At 36.2% G+C, this 23,570-nt stretch overlaps 2 protein-coding genes across 2 annotated transcripts in view; both read left to right on the forward strand.

Moving 5' to 3' along the window:
* The window catches only part of LOC137401801 (cell wall synthesis protein Wag31-like), a 68,275-nt gene extending 46,271 nt beyond the window's left edge, over positions 1 to 22,004 (forward strand). Inside the window, exon 5 of the mRNA XM_068088284.1 lies at positions 21,685 to 22,004. Within this exon, the coding sequence (XP_067944385.1) occupies positions 21,685 to 21,788 (104 nt within the window). The 3' untranslated portion in view covers positions 21,789 to 22,004. The remainder of the gene's footprint in view (positions 1 to 21,684) is intronic.
* The window catches only part of LOC137401912 (nestin-like), a 1,051,237-nt gene that overhangs the window by 417,129 nt on the left and 610,538 nt on the right, over positions 1 to 23,570 (forward strand). The window lies entirely within an intron of this gene.

Genomic DNA, 23,570 nt, shown 5'->3' on the forward strand with positions numbered 1-23,570 from the left:
TTGGCGGTATTTTTTGCTATTGGGGCAACGTAAGTTGGTCAGATCTCTTATTATCGTCATCGTTATAACAGGATTTTCCACAACTTGGCCAGCGCGTGAGTGTGGGAGAACATAACATTTTGGTAATTAAAAATAGCTGTTTCTAGGCCTACTAAAAACTTGTTTTGATTTCTTCACTGTAGTTTTATTGCGTTTGGCGATTTGTGGCTAAATTTATACTTGAAGAATTGCAGTTTCACTCGAAGTTTATTAGTGTTAACTTGCGCCATGAATGACCGCCGATGTCATGGACTAAAACACATAGCACAATATAAACAAGGAAGACAACACTTAAAGTAAAGCCAGCCTAGTTTCACTGCAAAAGGTTTTGCATAAATATCTACGTCTGAAATTGTTGAAGTAGTGCAAACGTTTTACCTGTTTGCACGAGTAGGTTACTTGGTGCTTCCAAGTTTTTTATAATATGAAAATGTATATGGTAGTTTCCGTAGTATCGGTCATCGTTTCATGAGCATAGGTGGTACATTAGAGAACAGAAATTAAAAACGGGCTCATATCGCCAGCAATACATGCATTGTGAATGGTGGTGGTGAGAAGCAACAGAGAAGTCTGCAGTTCAAACATCGCAACATCTCATTTACTCTTCAATTACATTCAACAGAGATTAGACATCAAATAACCGAGAAGCAGGAAGGTTTAGCACTCAAAACATCCAATAATACACAACTTTCAAAATTCAGTGTCTGGCAGAAAAAGTCCATTGTAGATCTTCATATACCAAAATTTTATATGTAGATGTAGCGGCTGCAGTGAAAGAATATGTTCACGATGAACATATTATTTTAACCTTTTAACCTAGCTGTTGTATGGGTGCAAATGTGTTTGGGCAAATGCAATCATTAAGGCATTGATGCTTCATGCGTTTGTAACCAGCCCAGTGGAGAGGTTAAAATTGTTTAACATAATATTTTACAGTAGCTGCTATAAGTCGAATTCTGATATATTACAGGCTACAGTAGGCTTCAGTTTAGGCCCGCTATAACTTGTCTAAAAATGTTTACAGTTGGAAACGTCAATATGATGGTGCGATGTTTTTGTCCTTCTCTCTTTCTTTTCACCGCCTCCTGTTATAAAAATAATAGGTATTTTCATAGCAGCCTCCTTGTGCTTTCTCTTCTGCAATAAGATGTGAGCAAAGGGCCTTAATTTAATAGCTAAATTGTAATTTTAATAGTTAAGAAGCCATAATAAATTATAAAAAAATTATTATATATACAGTCAACCATGGATAACTCGTCCACGGATAGCTCGACCACATGATTAATTCGAACATTTCCTTTGGTCCGTTCCCACGTAATGATAAATTGCTATAGATAACTCGAACTCAACACTGTTAATTCGAACTGTTTTTTTGCCCAACAGCTACCGAAACGGTTGTTTTCGCTTTACAAAATTACTTTATTCAAAGCCATAGAGGTAAACTTCATCTTTCCGTAATTCATAAGCGTCGTTATTACCACCATCGGCAAAATGTTTTTGTCAACGACTTTTCTAAAAGTTTGGTGAAATTTGATTTATACTGCGATACGATGAATAGCACGGGCTAGCCGGGTCACGCGCGCAATAATTTTCGCCACGCACCTACAAAACAAAAATCGCATGTTGTTTTGTATGTGCGTGGCGAAAATCTTTGAGTGCGTGACTCGGCTAGCCCGTGATGAATAGTTTTCCGACGTTGATTCCGTGTTGAATCAACGTCGGAATGTTGAATGTTTAAAACGTCTTAAAAATGTTGTAATTAAACGTATACAATGTCTGAGCTACAAAAAACTATTCATCTTTTGACCTAAACACAGAATACGTGTGTACATTCAATAAGTATCTATTAAAAAAGCGTGAGTGATATAGAATGTACCGTAAAACCTCGTAAAACTTCTAATTGAATTGCTTTGGAGTGTTGCTCTTAACGAATCCCAGGTAAAGTAAGGTAATCTGCATAAACTTCAAGAAAAAACGGCAAAATTGATCGTGGGTAAAACTCCAAAAGTAAAAAATGTCTTTTCTTTTGAGCATTTCAACAACGATCAAGTTTTGCCAATGTCAATCTGAAAAACGTCCTGGCAATAACATCACCTCAAACAACGAACCAATCTCAAGTGATAGAAAAATCTCTATACTTTTTCATGAAACGTTTTAAACTTTACATTAGAAGCATTTAATTTGAAACAAGCCATTTGTGCTTTTGATTTATATTATAGTTTGTATATGTACATATATCTACTAATAAATAAGTAAATATATGGACTTGTGACAGTGCTCTGATAACTTGAACGCTCTGATAATTCGAACACTTTTGCTCGGTCCCTTGAAGTTCGAGTTATCCATGTTTGACTGTATATATATATATATACAGTGAAATTCGGATAACTATCACTTGAGATTGGTTTGTTGTTTGAGGTGATGTTATTGCCAGGACGTTTTTAGATTGACATTGGCAAAACTTGATCGTTGTTGAAATGCTCAAAGCAAAGACATCTTCTTCTTTTCAGCGTTTTACCACGATCAGTTTTGCCGATCTTTCTTGCAAAGATGTATGCAAAGATTACCTTACTTTACCTGGGATTCGTTAAGAGCAACACTCCGAGGCAGTTCAATTGAAAGTTTTACGAGGTTTTACGGTACATTGTATATCACTCACGCTTTTTGAATGGATACTTATTGAATGTACACACGTATTTTGTGTTTAGGTCAAACGATGAATTGTTTTTTTTAGCTAAGACAAAGTATACGTTTGATTTCAACAATTTTTAAGATGTTTTAAACATTCAACATTCCGACGTTAATTCAACACGGAATCAACGTCGGAAAACTATTCATCACGGGCTAGCCGGGTCACGCACTCAAGGATTTTCGCCACGCAAACACAAAACAAAAACAACATGCTGTTTTTGTTTTGTATGTGCGTGGCGAAAATCCTTGCGCCCGTGACCCGGCTAGCCCATGGTATTCATTGTATAGCAGTATAAATCAAATTTCACCAAACCTTTAGAACAGTCGTTGACAAAAATATTTTGCCGATGGAGGTAATAACGACGCTTATGAATTACGAAAAGTTAAGGTTTACCTCTATGGCTTGGAATAAAGTGATTTTCTAAAGCGATAGCAACCGTTTCGGTAGCCGTTGGGCAAAAACAGTTTGTTACAACAGTGTTGAATTCGAGTTATATAGAGCCATTTATCGTTGCGTGGGAATGGACCAAGCATATCCAGTCGAGCTAACCATGTGTTCGCTATATTCGAGGGGCGAGTTATCCATGTTTCACTGTATATATTGTTTTTGTGGACTAAACAGAAGGGTATGACAATTAAATAAACTGAATTAAAGGAAAAACCTGAATAGCTGATTGAAGCGTTAATGTTAAAGGCTTACTTGCAACAAAAATTACATTACAGTTACAGTCAAACATGGATAACTCGAACTTCCAAGGACCGAGCAAAAGTGTTCGAATTATCAGAGCATTCAAGTTATCAGAGCACTGTCACAAGTCCATATATTTACTTATTTATTAGTAGATACATGTACATATACAAACTATAATATAAATCAAAAGCACAAATGGCTTGTTTCAAATTAAATGCTTCTAATGTAAAGTTTAAAACGTTTTCATGAAAAAGTATAGAGATTTTTCTATCACTTGAGATTGGTTTGTTGTTTGAGGTGATGTTATTGCCAGGACGTTTTTCAGATTGACATTGGCAAAACTTGATCGTTGTTGAAATGCTCAAAAGAAAAGACATTTTTTTCTTTTGGAGTTTTACCCACGATCAATTTTGTCGTTTTGTCTTGAAGTTTATGCAGATTACCTTACTTTACCTGGGATTCGTTAAGAGCAACACTCCGAGGCAGTTCAACTAGAAGTTTTACGAGGTTTTACGGTACATTCTATATCACTCACGCTTTTTTAATAGATACTTATTGAATGTACACACGTATTCTGTGTTTAGGTCAAACGATGAATAGTTTTTTGTAGCTCAGACAACGTATACTTTTAATTACAACATTTTTTAAGACGTTTTAAACATTCAACATTCCGACGTTGATTCGACATGGAATCAACGTCGGAAAACTATTCATCACGGGCTAGCCGAGTCACGCACTCAAGGATTTTCGCCACGCACATACAAAACAACATGCGATTTTTAATTTGTATGTGCGTGGCGAAAATTCTTGCGCGCGTGACCCGGCTAGCCCGTGCTATTCATCGTATCGCAGTATAAATCAAATTTCACCAAACTTTTAGAAAAGTCGTTGACAAAAATATCTTGCCGATGGTGGTAATAACGACGCTTATGAATTACGAAAAGATGAAGTTTACCTCTATGGCTTTGAATAAAGTGATTTTCTAAAGCGAAAACAACCGTTTCGGTAGCTGTTTGGCAAAAAAACAGTTCGAATTAACAGTGTTGAGTTCGAGTTATCTATAGCAATTTATCATTACGTGGGAACGGACCAAAGGAAATGTTCGAATTAACCATGTGTTCGAGCTACCCGTGGACGAGTTATCCATGTTTGACTGTATTTGGTATCAAAAGATTCACCACCTCTTACTCTGCTGTGTTGTAGGTACAAAATATGTGGAAATGTGATTACAAGCTCTTAAAAGCCCAAAAACAAACAGATAATCGCCGCCATCATGAAACCGCCGTCGCTAAAAATAATGGGTATAAGGGTATAATTTTTAGATGTTTTTGTGCTTTCTCTTCAGCAATAATTTAGGAGCAAAGTTCCTTAGTTCGATGGGCGAGTTCCAACTTTAATAGTCACAGATGTTGTACCTGTAAGCAAAAACGGACTAATTGTAACCAACAAACATTTAATTTGTAAAAAAAAATGAAAGATTAAAAATATTCTACACTGTCATCACCTTTCACTTTTTCATTCCACTCTCATCATCGGTCATTGTAGCCTACTCCTGATATTTTTTGTAAAAATGTGATATATTCATATAGGCCATACTTTGGTCAGTTCTTAGTCTTTCTTAAAATAGCCAAAAGGAAAATCATGACGCTGAGACATTGCCTGATATGTGAGAACTGTTTTGGGGGTCTTAACTGTAGCCTTTGTGTAACGTATTAAACTCATATATATAATACTAAGTGGATGCCCTTTAAATTACCATTACCTTACATTACAATTGACATTACAATGCCTAGACTATATATTACCTAATACATTACATTTACACTATACTAGGGTTGCACGATTGCTCGATAGTCGATTTCTATAGTCGATAGTTGTCTTTCTCGATATGAATGTGTTGCCTATTTTAGCCGATCGAAACATCCGAAACACATATATTGTTATTGAGTAATAGAATAATATAACTCGATAGTTATTGCCCTCAAATAGCTCGAACACATGATTAACTCGAACAGAGTTGTTTGGTCCGTTCCCACACAATGATAAATTGCTTTAGATAACTCGAACTCAACACTGTTAATTTGAACTGTTTTTTTGCCCAACAGCTACCGAAACGGTTGTTTTCGCTTTAGAATATCACTTTATTCCAAGCCATAGAGACAAACCTCAAATTTAGTAGTTCTTAGACGTCGTTATTACTATCATCGGCAAAATATTTTCGGTAACAACTTTTCTAAAGGTTTGCAAAAATCAAATTTTGCCAATCATCTGATTAGCGATGGCCCTCCAAAAGCAAAGGAAAGTTAGCTAACCTTCGAATAAACTTGAAGAAAATTTGCAAACGTAATATTGGTTAAAATGATGATATACAGCCCCCCTGTATATCATTCCTGGGGGCTGTATATCGTTGGTTAAAATGCTCAAAAAAGATGTCCTTTTTTCTGAGAATTTCAATGGCGATGAATTTTGGCTAATTTTAATCTGAAAACGTCCTGACAATCCCATATCTTTAAACAACAAACCAATCTCAAGTGATAGAAAAGTTTTGATACTTTCTGTTGAGATTTTTTTAAACTTTATACTTGAAGCCGTTTAATTTGCAACAAGCCATCTATGCATTTGATTTATATATAGTTTGTACATTTATCTACTAATAAATACAAATGTACATGGACTTGTGAGAGTGCTCTGATAACTCGAACACCTTTTCCTATTCTGTCCCACAATCCTTGATCTTTTCAGTCACGATAATTCGATAGTTTTGCCAGCTGCCAAATCACTCGATAACTATCGGTGAACTCTGTCTGCTCATTGATATTTTGATACTATCACTATCGCTGGGACCACTCCAACGATAGTCGGTAACACGTTTTCAAACAACAATTGCCATCCCTACACTATACTCCCTACAACTGTTAATACCCTAGGACACTTAAATTTCGCTAGTATTCAGTTTCGTGAGTAGCATACAGAGTAAAATTTCATTGCACCTTAATTTCGCAGCTCTGATGAGTGCGAAAATATAGTCATGTGAAAATAAATGCAGTGTAACAAACATAATTAGATTCTTCAGGTTCAGTTCACCGCATGCCTGTATTCACTGGTTGCAAGTTGGGGCGGCTAATGTTAGGTGACTAGTTATGAACATCTAGGGGTGTTGAGGGGCGGTGTAAGCCCTCAACAGGCTTTTCTTATGTAGGTCCTCAACCGGGCCTCTTGTGTGAAGTTTTAAAAAAAATTATCGGAAATATCAACATTTTTTAATTTTATTTTTTGAGATTTGTTTTGTTCTAGGTGATGTGACTGATGAGACGTTTTTAAATTAAAATAGGCAAACCTTACCGCAATTAAAACGCTCAGAAAAAAGACATCTTTTTCTTTTGAGCGTTTGAAAAAACATCAATTTTGCCGATTTTATTTTAAGTTAAGGGACATGGCCAAGCGGATGTTTGGTAAAACTTGATATTTTGCAAACCTTCATAAAGGTTGTTAACAAGAATATTTTGCCACTGATGATGATAATAATGACGCCTAAGAACTACTAAAAGTTGATGTTTGTCTCTATGGCTTCGAATAAAGTGATATTCTACAGCGATAAAAATCGTCTCCATAGCCGTTGAGCAAATAACTTTTCGAATAAATGATGTTGAGTTATCTGAAGCAATTTATCATTGCGTGGGAACGGACCAAACTAATCCGTTCGAGTTAATTTTCTGTTTGAGATGAAATGTTACATTTTATCCGAGGGCGAGTTATCAGAGTTTGACTGTACTCGGCCACGGAAAGTTCCTAAAAAGTGGGACTGCTCAGCCAGATGCCCGCGGAAATACGCGGCTGGTTCACCTATAAGAACAAATTTCAATTTGGGACTAGTTTGTAATTGTGAACCGCAGGTAGAATGGTGTGGGCGTGGTCGATAATGCAATTTGATCGCTTGTTGCCATTTGTTTCTTGGACTGTCAATGAACAAAGTTATTTAATTTCGCGTTTTCGCTCGTTCGTTATGATAGTTTAATTTCGCACATGAAATATTCGCGAGAGATTGACTCCGCAAAAATGCGAAAGTTAGATGAGGCGAATACATAGTGTGCTAGGGTAAGCTGCTTTTGTTACTTCTGCCTGCGCCATGCATTCATCTGGTAGGGCTGAGAGCCCAGCGTGTGACACAATGTCGTTATGTATATTATAACCAACGTAATGAATATCTTCACTATTATTGATTGCTGTACTCAGTTGAAAGCATAGTCTAAAGGGTAAGCTTCTGGCCTCTAGAACTAGAAGCGCCAAGATCCAATCCTCTGTGAAGAGTATTTTTGTCCCTAAATTCTGATCTCTATCACTGGACAGACAGAGTCCCACAATAATATATGTTAGCCAAATGCCCGGCAGAGTTGCACGAGTGATAAACGACAACGCAATGAATTTGAGTAACATACTTGGTAATCCAGCGAAGGTAAACTTATCTTTACTAAAACAATGACCGCGTCTGCAGACGACTAAATAATAGTTACGTCTTGCGTAACTATGATAAACTGTTTAGTTAATGACCTCATGAGCTTCAAGCTTGACTACTTTAACCGATGCAATAAAAATGCTAGCAGCCATTGAAAGTTTTTCTATCATAGTGTAGTGGATTAGATTGCTGGCCTGCCGACAAAGAGTTTCTGAGATCAAATCATCTGCGAGGCAGATTTTTGATTTCTAATTCTTAATCACAATAACTGGACTGACAACAAACTTTGAGAGTAAAGGTATAATCTCTTGCAGAACTATGATCAGGCACATTTCATCCAAGTCCTTCAGCTAGCTCTACCATTATAAGCTCATTAATATACTCCTGAATATGTTATGAATAAGTCAGTTATGTTAGATTCCAACACATTCACAACACCCAAACACTATAGTTTCCATTTCAGTCGATGCCATTGCTACTCCTTATTTATTAGCATGACGTCATTCCAATAAGCCAAAGCTTTCCTCAAGCTATTTGCAGTGTACACGCAGTCACAACCAGCCAGGCTATGTTCATTAATTGTATGCAAGCTACAATTTTAAAACGATTCTGTGGAAATCTCAAGTTGAACTGGAGGTTTTTGGAGATGTCTAAACACTTGTCAAACAGTATTTCTATGTTCTTTAGTAGTTGTGGTTTTGCTGTCTCATTCTTCACTCATCATTAGTTTTAATCTTGACTGTGATTTTTCATGCTCTTAAAGTCTGATGAGATAAAAAGAGAAACATATCAGTTTATTTTCTAGTTTCAGATTTTCCTTGCTTTCTATTATTCAGTTGTCTTCTCTTTATCATCTATTTAGTCAGTTTACCCTATTCTATTTTTAGACTATCAACACAATAGCCATGATTGCGGTTTTAAGTCACATGACAGAAACAACATGTCATCTTATTTGTGTTTCTAATCCTATTTTCAAATTTAAAGTTTTCAACTTTTCATTCATTTTAAGCTTCAACATACATCTGCGCTCGATGTTTACATTATCAGTGCTGCTGCTTGAATCTGCCAGCCATATTTTAAAATCAGAACTAACCATGAACTGATGACTAACTTTACACTGACTACCAAATTACAGCAAACCATGAACTGAAGACTAAGTTTATGCTGACTGCCACTGTAACAGCGTATTTCTATAAATTTCTCATAGTTCAAGGCTATTCTGTCCCTTTGGTTGATTACAGTCTCCAATATGACAGCTGGCATCAAAAAGGTATTGATATTATGTTTTTTACATTCAGGAGTTATGTACTCTTCAATGTTCAAATAATCTGATTGTTCAGCCTCATTAACTAGCAGATGGAATAGAACAATTATGGTGCAACAATATATATCATAAATTAGGGATACTTGGTTATCTATCACATATACCTGCACATGTCTGTAAATTGGGAGTTACACTCTCCATATGCATATTGCTCTAATGATTAGGAAATGATCAATTAGTGACTCTAATAACAGCATTTGTGACATTCATCTACCATGAATCATAAGCATGAATCATAAGCAATATAACAAGCATTTCATTATCATAGCATTTAAGTATTACCTATTTACAGAGATTTCATATCATTGTTAATATTTACAGTAATAATTCAACTTACGCGTGCTCCAACGTACGAGAAACTTGAGATACGAGCCAGCTTTTAAGCAAGTTTCAGCACTAACATACGAGCCATGTTTGAGATACGACCACGTTAGTCAGTTGCCAAGTATGTCTGAGGTGTTTTCAGACAATAGCATCAATCTGTATATTTCAACTGCTCAGGTTATACTTTTTTACCGCATTTTTGTGCGCGCTTTCAGTGCAGAATTATGTGAATTAAAAGTACTGTGCGTAGACCGAAAGTTGCAGTAAAATAAAAAATAATGTAAAGAAAAAGCAAATGATAACAATTGATATTAAACAGGAAATTATTGAAAAATATGCGAAATGTGTATGCATGCGTGATCGAGCTAGCTCAGCAATATGACAGAAATACATCCACAATTATCAAACAGAAGGATTATATTCAGGGTGTTTAGCTCGCAAAAGGACTAACCATAGTTTCTAAACAGCACAGAAATTTTCACGACAGCTGATGGAGAGACTGCTCAGGCATTGGATAAAAGATAAACAATCGGCCGGTGACAGCGTAACTGCAATGATGCTATGTGAAAAGGCCAGTGCTATCTATCAAAACTATAAAAATAGACATTCCGACAAGTTGGCTAGTGGTCGTGCATTAAACCTTTGTGACGACACCTGTGTTCGTCCTAATCGCAACATGTTGAAAGAGGGACAAAGGCAAACGTCCTTAGATAGAATCATCTTAAAACTGCCGGCTGGTCGTGAAAGCGAAACAAAGGAAAAATTAGCTAACCTGCGAGAAACTTCAAACTATGAACGCTGAAGAAATTTTAATTATGTTAAGTTAAAAATGAAAGTTAGCTTTTAGATTTGCTTCCAAGTTTGTCTTTTAAGACTTTGATAAAATCTAAATTTATCAAAGTCAACTGTTGTAGTGAAGGATAACTTATCTCTCCCTCTCTGGCAAATACTGCTAGCTGCTATTGTGTGTATTTAATTTTACCTTTTAATTTATCACATTTCCTTGCATTATTTTTTATTTGTTGCTTTTTGAAAGCATGCAGTAAGTTAGGGCAATAACCAACATGTTCTTTATGTTACAATATCTTGTTTTGAGTGTTTTATTTACATTTTTTAGAGTATGGAAACCAATCAACATATATTTTATTGTTCTATATATAAATAAATTGCACCAACATGCGAGTAAATTGACATACGACCTCAGTCTCGGAACGCATTAAGCTCGTAAGTCGAAGTGTGACTGTAGTTTTAAAAAGATGTTTACTTATTCACCACCTACAAGACTTGCTTATCTCAGCTCATCATGTACCCTGAACATTACAACTAGCTACCATCTTTCTTGTGTAGCCTTCATGTTACATTGTGTGCTGTTCCCTTCCCAGTTACTTGCTTATTCTGGCAGTTATAGTGTCGTGCCAGATAGGTTAGTGGTTGGCTCCAGTTTCAGCATCCCATTACTTCCGTTAGAGAATTCATAGTACCTGTCATCCACTAGAAAACAAGAGTAAGAAAAGTTTCGACTTTTTTAAAATTTTTTGCTCCAAAGAATCTTCCTGGTTTTAAATTTAAATTTTCACTTTGTGTATTAAAATATATTCCCATAAAACCTCTTACTGAACGCCATGGCGCTCTATTTTTCTACCCTTTTTACAGTGGTGGTCAATTGGAGGCTGCATTCAAATAGAGGCAGGCATGGTATTTTTTTGAATGGCTCGTCAGAATTCTCGAAAAATAAATTTAGCCTTATTCCGGGCGAAGCGAAACATAAATATTATCATTATTAAACATAATCGTATTGTTTACCTTAATAACGATTTTTATTATTGTTAGTGATTAATTATCAATACAGTGTTGTGGGTTCTTTTCTACTGATCACTTGATATTATGGGTTCATAAAGGTCAAAGAAAGTCAGTGACAGTCAAATAGAGGTGGTATTCAAATGTAGGTAGCGTTCAGAGGTTTTACGGTCTATCAGATTTGAATTGTTATAAGGAGAGTGTTATTTTAGGATATCAAAGTACTTTTATGTATTGCTAGTCAAAGCATCTAGAGATGTTAACATAATAATACCTCACTAAATTTTGTCTCCATTTTAATACCTTCTGGTTCAACAATAAAAATAGAGCCATACCTCAACATACGAGCTTAATGAGTTCTGGAACATAGCTCCCATTTCAATTCTCATATCTCCAAACAATTTTTCTTATGTGTTTAATAAATAGGAATTAATTGGTTCCTTCCAGTAGAATAATGAGGCTAAAGTGGATATTACAATGGAAATGTGTTTTTTCATTGGTCTAATTCTCTACCTGCAGTCACAAAGTAACAAGTAACATATCTACCCTACAGGATGAATTTATTCGTGGAGTTAAATTTCGCGAAAATTGTCTTTTCATGCATATTCGCGGATGAATTTATTCGCGGCTGAAAACTGCCGCTCTCTAGGAAAAGTTAACTCTATTGCGGCTAATAATAGTTATTACTACGCATGCGCACACTGAGTGTTCCGGTTTATATTTAGCTTACAACCGCGAGGCGATCGTGCTATTCTACGGTAAACAATTTTTGCTGCGTACAGAGGTTTTCACGAATATTCATCGCTTTAGAGGCCTTTGATAAGCCAACAACTTGTGGTAAGTAATGAGTTTTTACATTTACTAAATTAGTTGAATTTTACTCTGGTTCTTCGGTAAAATGCAATACTACCGTATTTTTTTCCATCTCTACTGCTTCATTTTTTGTTTTAGTGTGAGAGAGAGAGAGAGAGATCTTTCATCATACACCGAAGAACAATGATTGCACGGTTGGTAGATGTCATTCTTAGAAGATCTCCAATCATTCAGGGAAGTCTAGAAATTGAGGTTGAAGTGACCGCAGCTACTTACGAGAAGAATATATCTGTTTTTGAAAAAGGAACAAAAACGCCTTTACGAGCACAAATCTTTGGCCAACCGGCAGAACTTTGCAATAGTAAGCCACGAGGAGAGTTCTGATGATAACTTACTTACCAGCCATGTAGTAGCAAGAGAATCGCCGTCAACACCTACCCAAAACATTGACAGCGACAGATCTGCTATTAGTAAAATAACTAATCAGAAAGCACCATTACACGCTATAGTATTCACATATCAAGAGTACCAATTTTATTGCTAGACAACCGCCATATAGAGTAAACTGTTTATATTTACTCCATTCATCGTTTGTAAAATTTTATTTGTATTTGATATATTTTATTTGTACACTAAAGTTTGGAATAAATTATAATATATCTATACATGAAATAAAATATATAATTTAATCATGTTTGCTACAGCGATATCAAGGAGTTGTTGTCGATGAAGGGGTCTAGGTTGACTGGTTGCCTCTCTGCCGATATTCCTGTCTAGATGAATATTACTACTTGTCTCTAGTTTTCGTAATCGGAGTAGGTTGTTTCATTCTCAATCTGCAATAAACACAAAAAAGAAAAAATATTAACGAGTGTTGAGGAAGTACAAAAACAATAGCTGAAGTATTTGATGAAAGCGATCAGTTTTTAAACAAGAATTAACTAATGCAGTTGATAATGGAAAAACGTATCTGCACTGCAAATCAAATACATACCATAATGTCCAGATCAGAATCATGATCGTCCTTGACTTCAGTATTAGAGATTGATGAAGTTGATTCTAAAGTGGAAAGACTAGGAGAGCTTTTTTGCTATGCTGAAGCCATGCCGAATAACTTGTAAAAACTTTGAATAATTTAGTAAAGTTTGATGCAATGGCAATAAAGCTCGAAGCCTGGCGATGATTTTAAAGAAGTTTTGGAACTCGGCTACGTTTAGTACTTCTGCCTAGCGGCTATTTTCGCGATGACGCCATTCTGCACATCTTGTGACAACCTCGAATAATTTTATAAATAAATGTGATGCATTGCCAAATGTGTTAGCTCAAAGCTCAGGCAATGATTTTAAAAATGTTTTGGAACTCAATTACGTTTAGTATTTACATTAAAAACTAGGCTAGCGACTATTTTTCAATTTGATGCAGTAGTTATTCTCTGTGATTAAAAATAGAACTAATTATTCACTGAATTTAATAATTCGCGGATTGTCTATTCGCGAAATCGCGAATTTTTATGACCAACGAATATTTTCATCCTGTAGGGTAATGATTATGGTATGCAATAAAACAACATGTTTATATCCAGTACTGTATAGAGTTCTCACCTTTGAGACAGACAGTAGAGGCTAGCGATGGTTCAGGAAATACTTGACTACAACTCATTCTGAACACTACACCTTTGTTACGCTACGCAACAGTAAAAAAACTTTACATTTAACTTAAATTAATTTAGCTGACTATGCATATAATTATAAATAAGTTTTTTATTTAAAAGTAAACCTTTTCGAATTTGGTCTTAGTTTTCCTTTTTTATCTTTTTCGATTAAGATAATTTTGCTTCACTTTTCGACTCTTTATCACTTTCACTCATAGCTAGCCTTCTTTATCATTTTTATCAGACGAGAACGAATGAGTGATGCTGTTCTCGTAAGCATTGAAACTCTCTCGTATGCTAGTATCTCTAATTTGTGTCATATCTCAAGCCATGTATTGGCTCAGAATTCATCTCGTGTCTCAAATTTCTTACCAGTTGGAACGCTCTTTTGTCGAGGCATACAGTGTTTCTATTGTTTGTTTCACAAAAGAAGAGAGGGGATGTTTACATGAAATTAATATTGCTATCTAAGAATATTTTTGTACTATAATAAATTACTAAATAGATAACAAAAAATACTGTCATCACTGGCAGGTTTCACTGCAGACTTTTTAACCTAGTTTATCAAGCAGTTTTAGATAACCTAATTTCTGTGGTGATTGTCTCAAAAGGAAAAGATGAGAGTCAGCAATATAGTAGCCCGGTGAAGTTTTGTTTACAAGCTATACTATGTGACAGACAATCTGGTGAACCAATGCCAGCTGGTCACATTGGTTGAGTGCTCTCTTCATTTCCATTCACTGATTTAAAATAGCTCAACTTGTAGCACTGGGTGGTCCCTCCTTGTGTGGCAATAGCTAAAAACTGTCAGTTTGAGTTAAACAATAGAGGATAGTAGGTGGGCCTTGAGTGTGATGCAGAGGGCTGGAGGTCAACTCTATGGTGAAACTCTCAGTAAGACATAATAGTAACAAGTAATAATAGTAATTATAATATTAATAATAGTAATGTTTATAGTACTTTATAGCTATCAACTATAACTAGTAATTTATTGATAATACTTTGTTTATAGCTCTGTTTCTCTTGTTTCCTGAACAGATAGAGAAGTGGTATCACATGTTTTAATTCCGTCCCGCATCACACCTGTATTATTTATTAACGATTTGTGTGTTTATATGGAATTCTTATCTAAGGCGCATCATGACGGGTAACAATCATGCTAATTCTTCCATGACAGTTTCATCTTATTTTACAATTTCAGGTCAACTTAATAAAAAGTTTGATATCATCAAGAATTTTATCACTCTTCGATAACTATCTGAGGATTAGATACGCCCAACCAAAGGTTGACAATGTACGCTCACTATGCATGGGGATTATTCTGTACTTTGCTCGTATGAAACTATGTCATATGCAGAGGAACTTTGGCTGAATGACAGATCAAGTTGACTTGGAGGGTATGTCAGAGGATATTCAGTTTATAATTTAGAATTGTTTACTGCTAAAATTACCATGAAACCTCAATAATAAATGACATTGCATTCTATTTTTAACCTTTTCCCTATTTATAATAGCGGTCAAATAGATAGTGGTGTTGTATTTTATAAATAGCTCGTCTGAATTTTGAAAGGTAAGTTTGACCCTTTGTCAAGCGAAGTCAATGTCTTAACCCTTAAGGTCATTAACTTTTTTGAAAGCAATAAATCATCTAACTTGTTGAGGATCTCTAAATAACAAGCATGGGAAGCCGAGTAATATCTTTACTAGTTGATATTTATTACTTGCAATTAACCAGCGATGATTCGTATAGCAGGTTATTCCGTTGCCCTTCCTTGAAATTTGTTAATGCTTCGAATTTTTTATTTTGTTATAAGTTTGGAGGTATAATATCATGCTATACTATATTTAACATAGTTGCATACAAGCTCATTGCATTCATCGATATGTTTGCTGCAGTTTGCAGTCAAAACTGACAGGATAACCGTAATGATGCTATTAAATAATATATGCTATAAATCTGGAGCTTTACAAGCTTTATAGTAATAAGTTATTAGATGTTACAAATGTATACATTCACGAACAAGTGACAAACAAACCATACTTACTACCTGCAGAAACAAAAATTAAGATTTTTGAAACTGAATAGTTGCTCGTTAGCTTCGCGATTGCCAAATGCTTTCTGATTGTTGCATTTAATAGAACAAACATCTTCTGGCTATTCAATATCTTCCATAATGATGTCTGACCTCAACTCTTCTTCTGCGCCGCTGAACTAAATGATATTAGCTTCCAAACAATTTTTTGAGCAGAGCGAAACACCTACGGGTTGCATTTCGTGCAAATGATATACCTATAGCGGCATCACTAAGCACAACTATTAGACTAAAACTAGTTGCTCACATACTTTCATAAATATAAACCATTTTTACATACATCAAAGTATCAGACCGTGTCAAACCAAACATCTACTTTTAGCAGGGCAATATCCACCTGTGTGAAAATGGTACTGCAGGAAAATCTAAGAGAGGTGCCGCACGCCCTCTCAGTTGGGGGAGGGGAGTCTGGGGATCCTCCTTCAGAAAAATCTTTAGTATGTACATGTATAACTAGTCAAAATTGTGCAAATCTAGCACACTTGGCTCCTGATGGGCACATGTTTTAACAGCAATTTTTTATAAATATATAACTGTTTATTGAGATTGTTTTTAACAACGCTTATTAAAAATAATAATGTGAATGAGAGCTGCCAAAGGGGTTGGCCACTGCTAGCATAAGGCAGAATTATCGCCGGGTAAAATGCTGAATGGTGTAGAAGACGAGTAGTCTCCTATGAAATAATTTATTTAAATAATATTGTAGAGTTGAATGGTAAATTTAATAGAGCACCATGTTAAAAATAATGCACTTATACTATAGTTTATAATACTGAGCAAGAAGTAGAAGATTTAAGTTTTTATCAAATAATATTTGATCAAATAATATTTTATTTTACCGTTTGGAAAGTCAAGCCGATGTTGACTGGTATTTTCAGCTTTTATTCTTTTCCAAGGAGGCGCGATTTCTTTAGCACAAAGCAACACCTTTCGGGACCTTGACTAGTACCTGCCACTAGCTATATTACTGTGTGACATTGGCTAGCAAGTGTCTATAAGTTATGCGCTGTTGTTGCTAGCTCAGTGTAAGTGGCTGATATGCTGGGATATTTAACATACATGTACTTATTTGAGTCTTTAAATATTTTCATTAACTATTTACTGTTTGTGATAAACTATTTCTAAAATGTAATATAAAACATTGTACTCAGTACCTACATGTTAATCAAAAATGGATATTTATCTTGAGTTCTATTCAATTGTAGCAACACGGATTGTATAAAGGTTTATTTTATAAAAAGTTGCTATTCATCACATTACTGCCAGCGGTCACAATGTGAATATTTATATTGTCCGAGGCCATTCTGTTACTAGTAAAAGTAACATAATGTTTGTTATTTTATTATATGAAGTTAAGCGGATAAACTTCAACTTAAATACTAAACAGAAAGTGAAACTAGCGTATAACAAGGCTGTATAACCAGCCAATCATGAAGCTGCAGTAACAACTAGCTTCTGTTCCTTTATTCAATATCTTATAAATTCATCATGAATCACTGTTTGAATATATCTTATTCAGATCAGCCAATCAGGAGACAGATAACATTATTATAGCCAGCTACAAGCTATAAAGAAGCCTGTAGTAGTCAGAGCCGGTGACAAACAGAATAGCAACAGGTAAGTATAACTTATATATTATATTAGCATCTGTTGATATTATACTTACTGGGAATAATAGAGTAGATGAGGAGAGTCACTGAGTCAGTGTGATTATATTATAACTCTGACCTCCTGAGACTATCACTCTCTACTCTGAGGAGACTAATAGAGTCTGTCATGTAGTGAGGTTAGGTTAAGGTCAGGAGGCTCTGGTCTGATTCCTCAGTCATAATCAGACCAGCAAACACTTCCTACTGCAGATATTTCATGTTTCTCAGCTCTGTCAGAGTCTGACTTCCCTGGGCCTACCTTTTATACTCTGTAAACAGTGTCGTATAGTTTCACAGAGTCCCGCGACCAACAGAAGCGTATACGGGAACTCGCTCGATTCCAAACAAGCAGGCCACGCCTACTATTTTTATATAAGTTATAATGGAGAGGCCGCAACATTAATCAACAATAACTACTCCCATTATGAGTCGCTTTTAAATTGATTGTTGTATCATGAACCATTTGAAAGAAAACAAAATTTCCTACAAAAAGCTGCTAATAACGTTTTTGTAAAGACGTAAAGTAAATGCAAAAAAGAGCGGTATAGAGAGCGAGGTATGAATATTCCATTAGAGATCAGTATGTCGATCGGGTTTGTTTGGAATCAAGCGTTTTTTGTTTCTGACTTTTGGTCACAGGACTCTGTGAAACTATACTGCTCTGTCTGTAAATATCCAGGGTTCACCTGCAGCCATTCTGTTATTGTTGGCAGCTTTCCAACTCTGCAGTTGGGTGACATTTTGTACCCATTTCTCTATCATATTTTACTGTATGCAGCAGCTAATAGAGTGCAGTACATATGTTACAGTTAAACATGGAAGGACTATTGAAGGATTATGTGAGAGAGAGAAAGATGGAGATTAGTGCTTTGAGGGCAGCCTTAGAGTCAGTCCAACCAGCTGAGCTACTGAGGTTACTGATTACTATCAAGCATGACTCATACACAGCTATTATGTTAGCTGCATTTAGAGGCCACACAGAAATCTGTCGTCTGCTTCTCTCACCAATCAGAAGAACAGCAGACGAGTTGCTCTTGATGAAGGAGAAGGGTGGATTTACAGCACTACACATTGCTGTAGGGAGGGGAGACAATAGTGAGTGTGTAGAGTTACTGATAGACACAGTGAGTGATGAGAGGAAGTACGAGTTTGTATCTGAGAAGAATGAATACGGTAACACAGCTATAGCACTGGCTGCATACAGGGGAAGGAGCAAGTGTTTAGAGTTCCTCCTCTACAGCTTCTCCTCACTACAGAGAGACTCCCTATTAAACATACAGGATAACAACCTCGACACTCCACTACACTGGGCAGCACGCAGAGGACAGACAACTGCTCTGAAGGTCATGTTAGGATCCGTGTCTTTAGTGACTGTCTCTTCACTCCTCAACATAAATAATAAACAGAACAGGACTCCATTGGAGGAAGCTGAGGTTAGGGGAAAGAAGGAATCATCAGAGCTGTTAAAGAGATGGCCAATGGAGTCAGTATTAGAAGGTAGGATTGTTATACAGTGTGATACCAGCTACTCACTTGAACTGTTCTACTGCTAAACTCTTCAGTCTCAGCAACTTTCTACTGAAAATCTAAACTAAATGCTAGTAATTCATTCATTGTATACATTTACTGTTGAACCCTGGGACATACCCTGGATAATTGCATCTCTATTTTCCTGTAAACTCACTGAGTCTTGCATAGACAGAGTGCTGCTTGTCTCCAGCCTCCAGCTGAACAGTTTATAGTCTGAGTATTTAAATTAATATTAACATTCAAAACTGTTTGGATTGAATTGATGTTAGCAGATCTTTAAATATCAACTCCTTGTGGCAGACTCAGTAGCTTGACTCTCGTGTTCCACACTATTCTGTCTGTTAATATTTCGGTATTTTGAAATGTCTGAGATGTGAATAGTAATGATACTATGATTATTGTATGTAGTGGTAGACTAGTGAGTCATTCCTTCAAGCTGAGGTTAGAGGTTAAACATTACACTCCTTTTTATGAATAGCTAATCATCTATGCAGCAGTTTTTAATAGAAAGTAGAAAGTATTACAACCATATTTTACACTGCTGTAGATTATTCACAGCATTTTAATTGTTCCTAACATAACATGACTCTATCTTTTGTCATGTTTAGTAGTAAACTGAATGACAGACTAAAATACATATTGTAGCAGCCTCATGTTTTAATATTCAGACTTTAAATATATAACAATACCAATCTTTGATATAAAGATTAAAATTAGATTAACTATTTCTTATTTTACAAACTCTAAGACAATGTGTGGTTTTATTTTCTATGGCAGATGCTAACAGGAACAGATACTATGGTGCTGAGTTATGTTAGAATTTCATTATTACTGGTGTTGCTTAGAGAATTCCTTACCAAACAACATCAAAGTTAACTTTACCAGATGCATGTAACCTTAATTCTAATAAGACTGGTAGATGTGAAATGAGTTTTTATTTTATTCAAGCTACGCTTTAGGACATGTCACATTTTGCTTGACAAAACAACATCTTAAACAATTTTTGCCTGATATTGGGTCAGGCTGCTCGTGTCAGCCTGCATAAATATTTGCCAGCCATATAGCCGGGCTGCTCAAGACAATTCTTGATGCTTGCAGCTCGAGTCTGAATTTTGCTGAGCATATCTACCAGGCCAGCCTTCCTCTGCTAATAGGCTACTGCCTCTGTGCCTGCATGCCTCTGCACCCCTCTTTCTATACACCCCTTTGCTTCTACACCCCTCTGTCTCTCCCTCTGTCTCTATCAGATATTGTGGTATGTTTGGCTTGGCTGGCAAGTAGCTCGATCAAACTTGCTGCGTTTAGCTAGCTGAGCAGTCAAGCTATTATTAGTAGTACGCTGGCCTCGGCTCCTACGAAAAGCACCTAACAGCCTGTTTGCCCCACCTGCTTGGAAGTCAACCAGCCAACTTGTCGCAAGCTTGCACGAGTCCATGAAGCTCATGCGCTTTTGATTTCAAGTAAAGGCCGATTGCGCAATTTCACTGCTGAGTACACGACTCGATCACACTCCACATAATCTGCCTGCCTACTTGTGTGCAAGATCGCCAGCCTCTATGCTACTATATACAATGCGCATAGAGTTTATTTATAGAACGGCTCAAGACTGTGTTCAGCCACCAACACCTGCCAAGCCAGCTTGTTTCTGTCTCTGGGAACTTGCCTTTACCTCTAGGCACTTTCCTCTGTGACCCACTCACTGCCTCTGCGCTTCTACATAGTCCCTGCTTCTACACCCCTCAGTCTCTGCGCTACCATTTACATTCCTGCCTTTATACCCAGTCATTCAGTTCCTTCTGTAATTAACAATGCATATGAAAGCCTTGTTAGCGTGTAAATGTGCTAAGGTACATCTACTCACCAATGTTTTCAGCATCTTCTGTCATTGTCAAATGGGAGCAATGAAAGTGTTGAATATCTATCAGCAAGTTTTTTTCACTCTGCTGCAGCTTTGGATGACGCTAGACAACGAAATATAACCCTGCAAATAGAAAGTGACCAGAAAGTATCAGCTCTACAAAGGCATACTCAGCAGCAGGCAGAAGGTAACTTCTATGTTATTGTTTCGCTAGTCCATTGTTAGTGTAGTACTGAAGGAGAGAAGTCTGTTGCTTCTGCAATTAACAATGCATACAAATGCTTTGTTAGCAGGTAAATGTGCAAAGGTACATATATACACATCAATGTGTGCATTGTGTTGGGATTGTCAGGTGTGAGCAATGAAAGTGTTGAATATCTATCAGCAAGTTTTTTTAACTCTGCTGCAGCTTTGGATGACGCTAGACAACGATTAACAACGCTGCAAATAGAAAGTGACCAGAAAGTATCAGCTCTACAAAGGCATACTCAGCAGCTGGCAGAAGGTAACTTCCTATGTTATTGTTCTACTAGTCTGTTGTTAGTTTAGTACTGAGGGAGAGAAGTCAGTTACTTCTGTAATTAACAATGCAGATCAGAGTCAGAGGATCTATGTCATAAGCTCATGGTGTTGAATCAAAATGGTGGCGGTTTGACTTTTAGACTGCCTTTAGCATGTTGATAGAGATTGTTCATTGATATCTCCCTGCTCATCAGTAAAAGTAACCATTGTTTATATATTAATTATAATGAGAAATATCTGTTTATTCAGATTTGGCTGCTACTCAGCGGATGATGGAACAATTCGCTGCGTACCTACAAACTCCAGGTGATACAAATTTAACAGGCAATCAACGTCATCACCCGGATAGTTAATAGTGTGGCAGCTGAGACTGACAATCTACCCAGACAGACACTAAAGATGCCGAGTGACCTACGTTTTAGCCCAACTAGCCAATGAGCAATTACAAGAGAAATGACCAGCCAGCCCTCAAACCAGAGGGCAGGCTTATAGTAAATAAGGACACGCGCGAGCCCCACTAGATGCGCATTGTCAAAGTGATCACATCATCTTGTTCTCTGTATTGTAATACTTCCTGTTTGCATTTTATTATTCTTGATTAAATATACTTATTCTTCCAACTTTGTCTCTTCATCCATATGCAATGAACCGTTAGACTTTCTTTAACAACCGCAATATATAACTAAATCTCTTCTTTTAAAATTCATAACTTTGCTATATGAAGCAGCAATAAAGTCACTTTGATGAACATGAAAACTTATGGGTTATTTCATGAAAAAGTCCACCAGATTAAAATGTACTGTTTGTATAATATAAAAAGAGCTGACGGCTGTCTCGCCTCCATTAATTGAGTTGACAGGTGCTCCTTTCTGTCGCCATGATCTGGTGGAATTATTGACACAAATGGTAGAGATAAAATATATAATTCGTTGGATCTCTTGGCAACAGCCGGCATTATGGGTGTTGCAATGCTCGGATAAGACAGTCATTGACGTGGATTGTATACATAAGGAGTCTAAATGTCGAGAGTTTTATTTATTAAGTGATAAGACATCAGGGGACGTTGTAGTTAGCATGTGATCTAGTTTATCAGAGATTTGATACCAGCCATGACTAGTCCACCTGCCTGGTTCACCCACTTCAGCTACCTGTCATGATTGTCACTTTGTATAATACCAGATGAGGAATAAACATTCCTATAACAAACTTGCTAAAAAGGGAAAATAATCCAACTAACATTTGAGCTCTTAGCTAAGCAATTCAAGATGATTGGTACAGAAAAATTGAATTCACAAACTGGAACTGGTTTGCTATGAATATTGTTCCAAGCCATATTGTGCAACAGGTAAAACGCATTCGCTCAGCAGGATGTTTACGCCTGATGCAACTTAATAGACTAAACTACCTTCCGTAATAAATAGAATGATATTTGCTAGCACAGTGGCATATAGGTATTCTGTCAATAAACAGTCTTTAAACAACGTATAACACAGATCAAAGGTTAGCATAGATGATTGAGATATCTAACAAATACATACAAGTTGTCTTCATGCTACAGACTTGTTCTACATTGGTTGGGAGTTACGACCTCGTGTTTTAGATGGAAAATTGTGAAGTGGTAGCATTATGACAGAAGACCTGTGGTAATTACAAATGGTAAATGATAAGAGAAATATAATGAATTTACTCAAAGAATAAGTAAAAATACATCACATCTACCACAATGTACTCTGCAGTAGTCTAACATTTGTTTACATGCTTTCATACAAGCAAAGGTTGACTTGATAAAAAAAATTGATATATTATTTAAAATTCAGGGAACTGGTTAAAAGTTTACACATACTATTAAAAGCCAATAGAGAACAGAGAGAGACCAGGTGAAGTAGGGCATCACAATGTACATAACCTATACATATACAACACAGTAACCTATTACCAAATACAATGTTTATCAACAAAGACTCCGAGGGAAGTTTATTTAACTTCATGGCAGGATCTTCAGAGGGTAACACTGTTGCTAAGGGAAGACAACTTACGTGGCAAAATGAATCTGATATGAAAATACAAATAACAAAAGGGTTTATCATGAAAATATACCGACAAGGAAAAATAATAAAAATGAAATAAAGCTAGAG

The sequence above is a fragment of the Watersipora subatra genome, chromosome 8 (genome assembly GCF_963576615.1).
Source record: "Watersipora subatra chromosome 8, tzWatSuba1.1, whole genome shotgun sequence".
NCBI lineage: Eukaryota > Metazoa > Bryozoa > Gymnolaemata > Cheilostomatida > Watersiporidae > Watersipora > Watersipora subatra.